This window comes from Microchirus variegatus (assembly GCF_963457635.1).
Source record: "Microchirus variegatus genome assembly, chromosome: 14".
NCBI lineage: Eukaryota > Metazoa > Chordata > Actinopteri > Pleuronectiformes > Soleidae > Microchirus > Microchirus variegatus.
The window spans coordinates 3,243,752-3,258,138 of NC_139815.1; the positions used below are offsets into that span (position 1 = coordinate 3,243,752).

The 14,387-nt window shown below is 41.3% G+C and overlaps 1 protein-coding gene across 1 annotated transcript in view; it reads left to right on the top strand.

Annotated features, from left to right (window-relative positions):
- Positions 1 to 600: 600 nt before the first annotated feature.
- The window catches only part of efl1 (elongation factor like GTPase 1), a gene marked incomplete at its 5' end in the record, with an annotated part of 69,470 nt that continues 55,683 nt past the window's right edge, over positions 601 to 14,387 (top strand). Inside the window, 11 exons of the mRNA XM_083900375.1 lie at positions 601 to 691; positions 1,604 to 1,671; positions 1,767 to 1,851; positions 3,176 to 3,309; positions 4,218 to 4,355; positions 5,117 to 5,334; positions 8,125 to 8,248; positions 9,827 to 9,906; positions 11,310 to 11,446; positions 11,563 to 11,685; positions 14,130 to 14,229. Coding sequence (XP_083756501.1) covers positions 601 to 691; positions 1,604 to 1,671; positions 1,767 to 1,851; positions 3,176 to 3,309; positions 4,218 to 4,355; positions 5,117 to 5,334; positions 8,125 to 8,248; positions 9,827 to 9,906; positions 11,310 to 11,446; positions 11,563 to 11,685; positions 14,130 to 14,229 — 1,298 coding nt within the window. The remainder of the gene's footprint in view (positions 692 to 1,603; positions 1,672 to 1,766; positions 1,852 to 3,175; positions 3,310 to 4,217; positions 4,356 to 5,116; positions 5,335 to 8,124; positions 8,249 to 9,826; positions 9,907 to 11,309; positions 11,447 to 11,562; positions 11,686 to 14,129; positions 14,230 to 14,387) is intronic.

Below are 14,387 nucleotides of genomic sequence, written 5' to 3' on the forward strand. Positions count from 1 at the left end.
TTATTCCTGAGTCTCTGTGACACATTAGGAGGATTTTATGGCCAGTTGCTTTAGATTTATTACATAATGCACCTTTAAGTACAGTAAAAGATACGTGCACTTTTACTCAAGTGTAAGACTGCTCTTCATATACAGCGATCGAAATTTTAAATATGACCCCTTTGGCTTTCCATAAAACGGTGTCGGGCGTTAACGTCACGACAGTATTTATTTTTTTTTACCACGCTCCCTGAACGCAGCACCAATGTGAGCAAGTGGGCGTGGCCAATGTGCCTCGCGAACTTCCGGGAAAACAACGTGTGTCGCGAACGTTTTTCACCGGCGTCATAACAGAAGCTGGTGTTTTCTGTCACTGACGTCGCATTTAACTCCGCTACAGCAGTGACGTGCTTCACGGCGGGGTCGTGGAAGGACGCCGCGGGTGACTTTTAGCTTCGGACGTATTCCAGTACCACAGTAAGGAGTTTAAAAACTCGTCACTGCTAGTTGACACCGTTTTGCGACACCGGAGCGCGCGGCGTTAGCTAACGGTTGCTGCTGCTGTTGTCCCGGTACTGACGTGACTTCACCTGTGGCAGTCCTCCGTCGTCCTCCGTCGTCATGGGCCACAGCAGCCTGGAGAAGATCACTGCGCTGCAGAGAAACCCCGCTAACATCAGAAACTTGTGCATTCTGGCACATGTCGACCATGGTGAGTTCACGTGCTCAAACTTGACATGTTTTTGAATCGAACCGTGAATTGGGAGAAATTGGACTGAGCAATTTCCTCCTAATTAATGTCACAGAAACACACATTGAGACTAGATTAGTAATATGTCGATTTGTATTTCGATTTATTAGTTGTTTGATCCACAAAATGATGAATAAATAATATTAGTATGTGTAACCCATACCCAGAAATGGTCACGTCAAATGTCTTGTTTTGACCACAAACCAAAATTATTAAGTTTAAATTAAACTTAATTACTACTGTTATAAAACTTTACAAGCCACTAATTGAAGTGTTATTGGAGGACTGTTATTTTCATGTAGAAAATCAAGGTCCATGAAGGTATCCTATGGATCCTTGCCTGTTTGTGGTAACAACAATTTCATATACAATACAGTTTCAGCACAACTGAACTCGGCATGACTCAGCTTTACGTAGTTTGGTATCCTTTGCTATTACAATAGTACCCTTGAAACTGCTGTGATGTCATTGTATATGCGACACAAACACACAAACTTGTGACTGAATCATCAGAATCAGTTCTTTACAAAAAAAAAAATAAGTTTACAGAATTGTTCCGTCTGACACAGCCAGTGAACTGAAATACCACTGGACGGTTGTGATTTGGCTTGATTTGGATTAAGTCTTTTTAACTGATCTACAGTTCGCCATTATTCGGTTCAATTCTTGTGTCTGATGTCACGCTCTTGGCTCTTCCAGTGACGACACTCTCTGACCAATCAGTGGTCTGCAGTCTGTTGACGTCACATTAATGTCGCTAGAGCAGGTACTAAAAATGCACCAGGTACCGCATCCCATGCCGTGTTGTGTTGGAACTGTGTGGTGGAAAAGCGCTATCAGTAAAGTCTCCTGGAACCATCTGTGTTTTGGCAGGCAAAACGACTCTGGCTGACTGTTTAGTGGCAAGTAATGGCATCATATCCAGTCGACTGGCTGGAAAGGTACGTGACTCTCATTTGCCTCGAAGACCTTCACATGTTTTGCTGAAGTCCCCTCTTTTTTTTTTTGCTAATTTTGTGACACGTTAATTTTTCAGCTGCGATATCTGGACAGCAGAGAGGATGAACAGGTCAGAGGAATCACCATGAAGTCCAGTGCCATCTCTCTACACTACGCACATGGTAAGGCCTCTGGTTCAAGTGTTTCACTTATGGTACGGTTCAGTTTGGTACAGTTCTAGGGGTTCACGGTTCAGTTTGAACTTCAGTTTTTGACTCACGGTTCGGCCTTGGTTTTTAAAAACTTACTGAAAAACCTTTTGGAAAACGTCCAGAAAAAATGTCTGGATTTTATTAAATGATTGTTGCATTGCAATATCAAGAACATGAACATTACTAGTATAAAACTTGTCTTTCGACCAAAATAAACACTTCTATTAATCTTTTAACTATCCAGGAATGCAAAAACTTAAACATTTGTCTTAAAAACAGTCTACATTGTCTAAATAAATAAAATAAAAATGAGAAAGAGCCACAGGCACTGTGCGAAATACAGGGGGGTCTGGGGGGGTTAGACCCCCTGATTAATATTCAAGACCCCCTGAAAGCCTCAAATGCAAACTTTTAGGGGGGTCTAAACATGTTACAGTGTAATTGGAAAGCATGTTTTTTTCCTAAAGATTTTTGTAATTTCAGTTTTACATATATGATCTACATGCATAATACAGTTTGCATGCTTCCTTATCCCTTTTAACCAGACAAAATGTCAATTATTTTATTTCTAATTGTGTATTTTTAATGTTTTAATTATTTGCTTTCCAAATGGCGCTGTGGAAAAAGCCCACATCTGACAGGGAAGATAGCCAATACTGCAGCGTGACACCTGGGGTGGTGAAACAGTATTGTGTAACAAATGGATCATGTCCTGATTTTCAAAAATTCATTAAAATTATTCCTTAAGAGATATGATAACATTTTCAACGGATCCCTGTTCAGGGCAACACTGACTATTATCATGGTACATTTCAAGTCATTCCGAGATACTTTTTGTTTTTGAGAAGAAAGTCAGCTCACTGTCAAAGTGTATCAGGGCAAATGGTTAATTTCCTGATTTTCAAAAATTAATTAAAATTATTCCTTAAGAGATATGCAAATATTTTCAACAGATCCTTGTTCAGGGCGATGACGACTATTATCAATGTCAAGTCATTCCGAGATACTTTTTGCTTTTGAGAAGAAAGGATCATGGACGGTGCGAAATACAGGGGGCTCTGTGTTTATTATAATTTGCAACAAATGGGAGATGGGGACCCCCCCGATTGTTAATGGGTTTTTCGCACACTGGTCACAGGTAGTCGGTTTTTGATCCCCTAGCGTGGGATCAGTAAAGTCTAATCTAAACTCATTGTGGTACATTTTAGCTGTGGTGCTCATAATCTAGCTGTGGCTGTGAAATCTTTAACCAAACTAAACTAAAGTGTATGTGTGTCTCTCATCTCCCCTTCAGGAGGTCAGGAGTATTTATTAAATCTGATCGACTCTCCTGGTCACGTGGACTTCTCCTCCGAGGTCTCCACTGCTGTCAGGTTGTGTGACGGTGCCATTGTCATCATAGATGCTGTGGAGGGAGTGTGTCCACAGGTAAATCTCTCTGTTTTTCTCTTTCTCAGCTGCCTTTTTGGGATAAATATCACTCTATATATGCAAAGTTATTTCTGTGAGCAGGTATGTTGGATCTGATTTGACATAGAAACGTGTTTCATGAATGTGACATCCCGGTGCTGGCTGTTTGCCGTGGCTTCAGACTCACTGTTTTTTTGCACACCGTTGTAAATTTTGAGTGTTTGAATGTACACAAGCGTAAGAATCTAGCAATGAGAACCACCACCAGCAGGGACACCAGGGCAAACTGATTTTAGCCACTTAAAACAAACACCAGCTTAATTTTACAATGTCTTAAGAAATATTTAACCCATTTTAACTCACCATTAGCCAGCCTTCCAAAAGAAAACTGAGGTTTGTATCTCTTTGTAAACCACTTTATCTCCCACACCAAATTCCATTGAGAAAATCTGCAATTTTATGAGTTGTTGATCCACTGCTGCCTACATCAGCAAGTTAAAATGTAGTGTTTTTTGGTGACTTACTGTAGGTGTTTGATGGCACTCATTTGATTTTACAAAAGTGATAAAAAATGACCTAATGAGGCATCGGTAGACCAGAGGCTGATGTGTTCTTGTGAGCTTGAATCACTGATTCTCCATGGACTTTGGTGTAGGACAAACTTAGGTCTCCCATTGAAAAGACTATCTAACAGCAAGGTAAAGCAGTCAATATATTCTTAATAACATGCTAATGGTGCAGATTGTTACAGGCGTGCCTTACCCTGTACTATCAACTCTAACACTACCTTATTCAACCTACATTTTCTACATTCATATTGATATATTAAATGTAGAAATAAGCCTTTTTTTAAAAAAAACAAAAAAAAAAACTAAACTTCCATTTGACATATTTATTGTTTGACTGTGTGTATTGTGTGTTTATAGACCCAGGTTGTGTTGCGTCAGGCGTGGCTGGAAAACATCCGGCCAGTTCTCGTCATCAATAAGATCGACAGGCTCATCATGGAGCTGAAGCTCACTTCACAGGAGGCCTACACTCACCTGCAGAAGATTCTGGGACAGGTGAGGGGCCCAGTTCTCCCAGTTCGCCTTACACACCGCACTGACTCATTGTTTCATTTAGCTCCGTCAACGACTCAGCGGACAATAGTACAAGGGCTCGGTCTGTGCTGCTTACAGCTTTAATTATGCTCGGTTACCACTAAAATGGAGGAAAAAGCATTAATGCTCGCCTGACTTTGTCTCTCTGAAATTTGATTTGATTTGACAAACAGAGCTGGTCTAGCAACACCACTGCTTTCTGTCTCCCTCTTCAGCTGTGTTTCTATCATGGTACAGTTCACTTTGGTACAGTACGGTAAGATTTGGAACGGTTAAGTCCTGGGTTAGGCTTGCGTTTTTGACTGATGATGAGTTTCCATGACGACTGACCGGAAAAAGACGCATGTGACGTCATGTTTACGTGACTCCGGATTGTTAAAATTAGTCTCTAAAGTAACGCTAAACTTTAAAAACAGAGGCACACGTACGCAGTACACAGGAACGCTGGTTATTTGTAGTGCTGCTCTTTTCGTTTAATAGACAGACCTCTCCAGTTTGACTGTAGACGCGCTAAAGGAGCTAACGCAGCTAACTGGTAAACGGTGCCTGGACTCAGGTGCTGCGGCACATAAACATGACATCACGCATGTCTTTTTCCGGTTTGTCGTCATGGAAAGGCAACAATTGTAACGTGTATTAAGGTGTTAGCGTTAACATGCCCAGCACTATACTGAATTGTTCCACGTGTGCCTAAGTATTGGTTTGCACATTCTTCCCTGTAGGTGAATGCAGTGACGGGAAGTTTGTTCACATCTAAAGTTCTTGAGGAGCGTGCAGAGAAAGACAAGGACAAGGAGAAAGAGAGTGAGATGGCGGCAGATGGTGACCAGGTTTACGACTGGAGCGCTGGACTGGAGGATGCTGATGACTCCCACCTCTACTTTTCTCCTGACCAGGGGAACGTGGTGTTTGCCAGCGCCATCGACGGATGGGGCTTCAGGTGAGACTGGTCTTGTCCTTAACGCATCACTGATGACATCGGTGGTGATGGTTGTTCCACAGGGTCAAACTGGGGGAGAAGATCTATCAGACTGGAGAAGGAGGCATTCATGTGTTACAGATGTATTATTTTAAATGGAGATTTGGGACAGGGGCCAACACGGTTGGTGTGGTGCAGGGATCGGCAACTAAATGTGGCTGAGGATTTTCATCAGGCAAAGTGCCTTAAACGTCTTCAGTCAGAAACAAAAACCCACGTTTGCTGCCTTAATGTGGATGTTGTCTTTAATCAGCAGCTTGTTAAGAAGACAAATCTGTTTACTCCCCAAACCTGGCTATCTCCATGACAACAATTATCCTTTCAGAATAAGGGCTCTGAATTCACTTTTTTTGTGAAGATAAGCAAATAATTTAAGATCTGATTTTTAAAATAATCTGCCAGGCCAAATGGGCCACCAATTGCTGACCACTGGTGTAGTGGTTAGCGCTCTTGCCTTTGCGGCAAGAAGACCTGGGTTGGTGACCCGGTCAGAACTAGGGGTGCACCGATCTGATATGTTTCACTTCCGATCCGATCTGATACCTGAATTTGGATATCTGCCGATACCGATACAATTCCAATATGGATGCTCTGCTTGCTTTAATATTATTATCATCATAATTGTTGATTTTATATAAGGCTTTCATAATAAATAAATGCCTTTATACAGGCAAATATGATATGTACAAATTTACAGTGACATTACAGACCACTGGTGACTTTAAAAAAAAAAAAACCAGTGACAAATCTAGCGATTTTATGTCATAAACCTAAATACTACAAACACACAATTCTGCCGCACGAGTGAGATCCATCTAACTTTATTTACTGTGGGCGGAGAGTCACACACACACGCGGAGCCACAGACGAGCTGTGGATGTTCAATCCACAAACACAACATGAGAAAAATACAGTTTCAGGTCCTAAAATACTGTCTCCATGTCAACGGCCCCTTAATCATTGATTTAATTATTTGGCATTTTTGTCCGGTGACATTTTTTTCGCCAGCCAAATTCACATACATTCACAACGTAAACCCTGGCTTGGAGGAGTGTGATTTTCATTGTTTTTATGTCGCTGTCAGTACTGTTCTCCTCAGTGAGCAGGCGTTTTAAAAACGGTGACGGCTGGGATTATGATATATAAGATATACGAACTTTTGGTCAATCATGCTCGCCTGCAAGTTGGCTTTAAACTGTGGAATGGATTGAATGGATCATGCATCATTACCTCATTGAGACACGCCTCTGTATAGGAAATCCATTCCACTTTTTGCAGCCAGCTAGCAGAGCAGTCAGGGAATCACTTGTGGAGACATTTCAGCAGACAACATTAAAAGACAGACTTATCAGATCGGACATCTCGACATTTGGATCCAATATTTCCGATCTGTCTATTATGTCTGTATCGGAACCCAATACTGTTCCTGGATCAGATCGGCCCCATCCCTAGTTAGAACAAGAGCATTTCTGCGTGGAGTTAGCATGTTTTCCCTGTGTGTGTGTTTTTTTTTTTTCTGGGTTCCTCCAACAGTCCACAAACATGCAGATCTGGAGATTAGGCAAATTTGACAGTCTAAATTGACCAGTTTTAAAAAGTCTAACATGGCTCTTCACTTCTGTTCTGGGACCCTAACAGTGAGTTAATTTAATTCCAAAAACTGTGGCAGTAACATTTGGTAACTTCATCATTCCTCTAAATCACCAGCTGAAATCCTCATATGTCCACTAGATGGTGCTGTCTGCTGAGGTTTAAAGCGCCTGCCTCTACGTGACCCTCAGCATGAGGCCGTCATCTGCTCCACTGCCTTAACACAACTCGTTCTTTTGTCCAGTTAAACTTGAAATAAAAGTCTTTATCCTTAAACTTGTGTTAGTTAACAGATTGGTCAGTTCACAACATGCAGTGTGGATTCCTGGTCTGCAACTGAATAATTACTTTCATAATGAATTAATTTTCTGGATTATTAGTTTGTTTGATCCATAAACCGTTAGAAATCCTTTGGCGAATGTTGGTGGTCTGTGTTTCCCACAACACATTACGGTTTCTGAGGAGCAAAGAACCAAGAACATAATTCACATTTAAGACGCTGAAAAATCAAGAGAACTAGTTTTAATTAAAATCAAAATGGTTGGTAATTAATTTGGTAATCGATGAATCTATGCAGCCTTACATCGCAGCCAGTGATTAAAAACATCAGGGTCTAGTTCTGAGGGCTGCTGTGTCCTAGCGTAGCGATCATTATCTGCTATTAAATGAGCCAATTAAATTACAGCGGTGAGCTCAGTCTTCGCCTCGTCTGAACCCAAGACTTCCTTTTACCATCCGCTGCAAACGAGGAAGAAGCTGAGGTTCAGACGAGTACACGGTCTCATTTAACCCGATTCTTTGAGTCGAAACTGCTTGTAAAGCAAAATCAGGGAGCATGTTTTTGTTTTAATTGTGCAGTGAATGCAGTAGCTAGTGTTTGACCAGAGAGGGCAGTAGATACAGCCATGTTGATCACAACATGAATCATTTCAATACTAGGATCAGAAAATAAAATTAACTTGATACAAATATACACTGGTTTACACTTGAGAAAAGTGGTTTAGATGGCAGTTATTTGTGAATAATCGACAAAATCAACAAAATCAGCCTTAATGTTGAAATTTCCTTTCCTTTCCACTTCATTCACTGGCAGTCCATCTGTGTTTGGATGTTAATATTCAGCTTCGACTAAGCCTAAGAGTGTGGTTTTGTCTTTTCTAGTATCCAGCAGTTTGTCCACATCTACAGTCAGAGGATGGGTATCAAAGCAGAGGTGCTGCTCAAAACCCTGTGGGGAGATTTCTACCTCAACGCGAAAGCCAAAAAGATCATGAAAGGAGCTCAGGTGAAGTGACAATCATTTATTTATAATCCTTACAATCTCAATATGGGGTTTTGCTTGTTAAATATTTATTTACCTTTCTTGCATGTCTCTCAGCACTTAGTAAAAATTTGAACACGAACACCCCCGCCTCCAGGGCAGAACAGCGGTGGTCATGCGCATGCGCAATTCATTAGCGGCCTGCAGCCGCAGTGATAAGGTTGTCTCCGCAGTCACTGTGCTTAGGGATGTGATCCCGGCAACACACGCTGCTTGTTGAGCTCAGTAACTGCAGAGTGATACGTGAGAGTCTCCAAACACCACAAAAAGTCGGCAGATTTAGCGACAAAATCGCCGTGTAACACTGCTCTGTCAGAGATGTGCGCGACTCGCAAGCTTTGACAGCGATCGGCGAGGCGTGCGACAGATGACAGACAGGTAGCTCGGCCAATTATTTTATTCTGTCCGAATATTTTAATTGGTCGTACTTTTATCATAATATGAGAATTTAATAATGATAAACCTGGTGGGTTTATCTTACGTTTTAGAGTGTCGTACACTTATTAGGAGCAATTTAAGATTACAAAAGAAAAGTGTAAAAATGCAAGAAAGGTAAGTATAGCTTTAATTTGTCCTATGATAAGGAATTGGAATTAAAAACTAATTTGTTTGTTAAATGGTGCCCCATGAGGCTGGTTGAGAAACTGTTTAAGTTTAGGACTAATGGCGTGTTTCCACCACCTCGCCTCGCCTCGGCAACATTGCGTTTCCGCTAGCGATATTATCTGGTACCAGGTACTTTTTGTATATAACTATGCAGTAGATCAGGGGTGTCAAACTCATTTTCATTGAGGGCCACATCAGCATAATGGTTACCCTCAAAGGGCCAGATGTAACTGTCACACAGAATAAATGTAACTAAATGCAACCAAATATAATGTAAACTAAAGGTAACTACTCCGTAACATATTGCTAAATAACTTTCTGTATTTATTACTTATTCAAGTTACAAATATGATGCATTATAGATGTAACCTGGTCCACGATGGTGTTTCTTGACAAACTAACAGTTTTAAAAGTCTGTATCTGGTCGGGGCAGACCTGCTCACACTCCTTCAGCATGCACTGCTTCAAAAACACACCCTCAGAAAAAGACTTTGAAGCACGGGTGATTTCTTCAGCCACAATAAAGTGAGCTTTCACTGCTACATCGTTTTTTGGTTATGGCCTTTCTGAACAAATTCTGCTGCGATCACAGGCTCAATCTCAATTTCACTCGTTGCATGATGCATATACAATGATACACAGCGATCTAGAGGAGGGATGCCGTCACTTTGCGGGTAACGCAATCGCCGTGCATTATGGGAAATGTAGTTTATGGTCAACAAACGCCTTAAAGCAGCATAGACCTATTTTAACACAGATTTTTAAGACCAATTAATCACTCGCGGGCCACATAAAAGGACATGGCGGGCCATCTGGCCCCCGGGCCTTGAGTTTGACACATGTGCAGTAGATGAACTAATTAATCTGCCAATAATAATTTTTTCAGTTAATCATTTGTTTGTTGCTGTGTTTTCTTTGTCTCCCTCTCTGCTTTAGGCCAAAGGAAAGAAGCCACTGTTTGTACAACTTGTGCTGGATAATATTTGGAGTTTATATGATGCAGTTGTTACGAGGAGGTGAGTGAAAATATTAAAGTGATAATTCAGATATAGTTTGGATGTGTGAGCGCGGGTTATGCACTCGCGCTTAGTTTGTGCTGACTGTGGTGTGTGAGCCCCCGACACCAGGAAAGGACTCCCCTGTGTACGTATAAATGTCTGCTATCGGAAGAATATTTACTGCTTTCACCGTTAGGTAGCCTGGCAAACCAGACCAACATCAAGATGTTTGAGATCCACTGGGCTTTTTGCTGTTGTTCATGATAAAACAGTAATTAGTTTTTGTTCATTTACATTTGGTGATCCTTGCGTACCGTCCTCCCATGCCACCCTGCCAAGACCTCTTGCCACCCCATTTAGAATTTTCTAGATCCGTAACTGGCATGCAATAGGACAGCGCTACAACCAATCAGAGCGGCGATGTAGTCGGAGCAACAGAAAAGAGTCCATGGGCAAGTGTTCCGCATATGGTGTGTTGTGGAAAAGTTTGATGGAGAGATTCCTTTCAGCCGACAAATGTTATGGTCATGTAGCCCAACGAAGAATATGAGAATTGCAGGCGTGCTTGTACATTCAGCAACATCTTCAAAAAACAGAAGAAACTCCAAAGTATTCCCGGGACATTCCTGCATGTTGAGGTAGAGAAAACACTGGCAAAGTGGAACAGTTCTGCCATAACACTGCAAGTCCTGGAAGAGCTAATATTCGACACGGCATCGAGATATTTTAGTTGTATAATGTAGCAGAGACCAGCAGTGGTGACACGTGGAACAGTTGCAACTCTCATTGTTTTAAGCCCGCCCACCAACTCTAAACACGATGTGATTGGCGCTTTGTTTGGACTTGTGTGAAAGCTCATCGGAACTCTGGTGCAGACCAAACAAGAGAACTCTGGTCCGCTTGAAAACGCGGGTCTCGGTTTGCTTGCAAGCGAATCCCGGTGCGGTTTGCTTAGTGACTTTTATCCAATGAACCAAACCGAGTATTGTATTAAAACATTTCTTGAAAGAATGCTGTATTTATGGAGAAGAACCAAAGAGAAAAAGATTGTACAGGGAAAGTTCTGTTTGTGTGGATGACGCCACAGTTTCCACTCAGAAAAGGCGGTGTAATTAGTTTCAAAAACACTTATTATACACCAAGTTGAATTCATCTTCACATCCTGAACGCCATTTGATAAAAGTCCTCTCATCTCCACTTGGCTTAAAGCACTTAAAACGCAAGAGACGTTTAAATAAAGCTAGTTAGTTCAGGTTGTCATAACTCTCTATAACTACTGTTGGCACATTCTAATGCGTCTTCTGTGTTGTTAGCAGTGATGCTCACCCGCTTAAACACTTCACCAACTAATCCTTAATGTAATCACTGCATCACTTCAGCTCCACCTGTTCTGCAGAGGTCTGTTGTCTTCCTGTTTCCAGAGACAAGGAGAAAGTGGAGAAGGTGGTGACATCACTCGGGGTAAAGGTGATGGCCAGGGACTCGCGACACTCTGACCCCAAAGTCCTCTTATCTGCCATCTGTGGCCAGTGGTTACCGATTGCTCACGCTGTCCTGTGTATCCTGGAACAGATCCTGAGCGATCATCCGCTGTGCTGGTTCAGTTGAGCATCTGTTTGTTTTTGTTTGTACGTTTGGTTTTTGGTTTAGAGTTTTCTTTAACGCAGACTCTAGCGATGGTGTGCGAGAAGCTTCCCAGTCCTTTGGACATAGCAGCCGAGCGCGTGGAGAAACTGATGAGTGTTGGAGCTCGACGATTTGATTCGTTACCCGAAACGACTCAGGAACTCAAAAGAGGTACATGCACACTCACATTCTATGCCAGCATTCTTAATGAGGACTCTCATAGATATAATGATTCCCTAACCTTACTAAACACTACTAAATACCTAATCTCTTAACCCATTGGTTCTCAAAGTGCGGCCCGCGGGCCAATGGCGGCCCGCAGAAACATTTCTGGTGGCCCGCAATGAATTACAGTTGATAGTTTTAATCCAGGAGCTACTAAGCTTGTTAAATGTTTATTGGACATTACTGGATACAGACCAATAAGTGTAAACAAAAATACTGAGTATTTACCTGGTTTCTATATGGTGAATTTTAGTGTATTATTGGGTTATAAGCTGGTAATAAGCAGGTAGCTACAGCCCCCAATTACTAGCTATTTACCCAGTAAATAGAAATGTGTTACTTGGTATTAACCTGTAATTAGAAGGTAAGAACAATGGCTAAAATACTGGGTAATTACCCAGTAAATTATAACGCGTTATTATATTAATGCTTAAATTACATTATATTAACGCTTATATTACTTAACGCTAAACTGTAGAACTGCAATCTGGTCATTAAAATTATTACAAATGGGATTTATTTCTGGTTTTTTTCTTTGGTGGCCCTCTGTCCAATGTTGGGTTCCTAAATTGGCCCAGGTATCAAAACTTTGAGAACCCCTGTCTTAACCCTTAACCTAAAACTTACCTGAAACCAACTCTAACTCTAACCCAAGATGGTTTAACTCTGAAAAAGCCCTTTCAAATTCTGAGGACCATCCAAAATGTCCCCACATTCCCAACATGTCCTGACTTCCAATGGCTTTTATGTTTTTTTATTTTATTTATCCATTTATTTGAGCGGCCTATCCAAAGTTATCCCTAACCCTAACTAGTAAATGCCAAACACTAAGTGAACCTAAGCACAATTCACATCTCAGCTCCAAACTTAACTCGTTCCTCAGAAATTTGGTTCTGCCTCATTAGGACTAGGTTTCGCACTGTAGCTGTCTGTTTATTAAACGAAAAGAGCAGCGTACCTGTGTACCTCTGTGTACCTTGTATGTGTGCCTCTGTTTAATAGTTTAGCGTTACAGACTCATTTTAACAATCCGGAGTCCCGCAAACATGCGTCTTTTCCGGTCAGTCGTCGCGGAAACGCGCCATGCATTAACGTGCGTTAATGTTGACGCCGTTAACTGCTGTTAATGCGTTAACGTGCCCAGCACTAAAAAATACAGAAGTGTACATTCATCCAGCGTTGTACTAATGTTCACGCTTGATGGCGGCCTCTGTGAAGGCCCTTGCCTGAAGTTCATATAAAAGGCTTACTCCAAGGCTATGAAAACCAAATGATTTAGCGTTTAAAGTAGTAACCCACTCGTAAGAGTGTTTCTAACATGTTAAGTTAGTGGTTTTTCAGTCTCTATGATTGCTTCTTTTATTTAAATTATTGGAAGGTATTATTGAGCATTATATTCCTACTATAACTTTAAGTACAACAATCTATAAATAGATAAGTTGAAATACTCAATACAAGTTCTCTATTGATGTATTTATTTCCCCTCGGCCCGATTAATGGTAAGTGTTGTAAGTGCTTGTAGAGTCTAGTTTGACAATTTCTATTAAAAACAAAGCTGTGAAGGCCTTGAGTAGAAAGCATGTGTTTTTCTCTCGGGCCGCTTTGCGAGAGTGGTCTGATTTTCACAGGTACAGACAGCCCTGAAATTAAACCACCACTACCCCAGAGGGGAAGTTTGTTCTGGAAACATGGTGTGGGCCTCCCATCCTTGATGTAGTCCCTAATCGTGTGATTAGAGGATGATCAGATCTCGCCCACCAACTGCTCTCATCTGTCTGACTCAAACATCAGAGATCTCACAGCACCAGAAAGTCAGGCATTCACACTAGGAAGGGAATGTCTGATCTTCTCTAATCGCAAAGAAAATCACGTGGAGAGTTAGTCAGTAGTCAGTTGTGGTGAATATTAGGGGTTTACAACTTTGGGCTTTTTTGCACATATCCCCGTATGCAAGTGGTCAGCAACTGGCAGTCTGTGGGCCAGCATTAATATCATTAATATTTGATTTCTAATTAGATATCTACACAAAACAACAGAGTCATGCAGAATTCAGAGCTCAACTGAGTCAGATAAAGAGCAGTTTTAGGACACGAGTCACAGTCTGTGGCAAATTCAAGCTCCTTTTTTTTTTCATACCAACACATCTCTTAAATTTCCCATTTTTGGACAAGATTGATAAGTTTATATCAGGAGAAAAACAGATTTGTTGTTAAAGATTTGATGTTTTGGCTGGGTATGCAATTGCTGAGAGAAATTTACTTGCCGACTTCAATATAAATGTGTAATTTATAAAGATTTGCCAGTTAATAAAAAAAAAAAATAAGGTCAATGCTGATGATTAAATATGGCAAATATCGGCTTTACCTGCTGTGACTTTGTCTCCTCTGCAGCGTTCCTCCAGTGTTCCAGTGAGGAAAACGCTCCAGTCATCATCTTCGTGTCCAAGATGTTTGCTGTGGATGTCAAGGCCCTGCCTCAGAACAGACAGAGGTAACTCACTGTGTGTTCAGTGTTTTCAGTAGATGGTGCCTCTTGCAGTTCTTCCCTCATCTTCTATGACTGTGGGCAGACTTGATATGTCTGCGCTGTCCTGGATCTAAAAGAAACATTGGTTCTTTGCAACATTGTTCCTCTGTCTGTCCCATTTT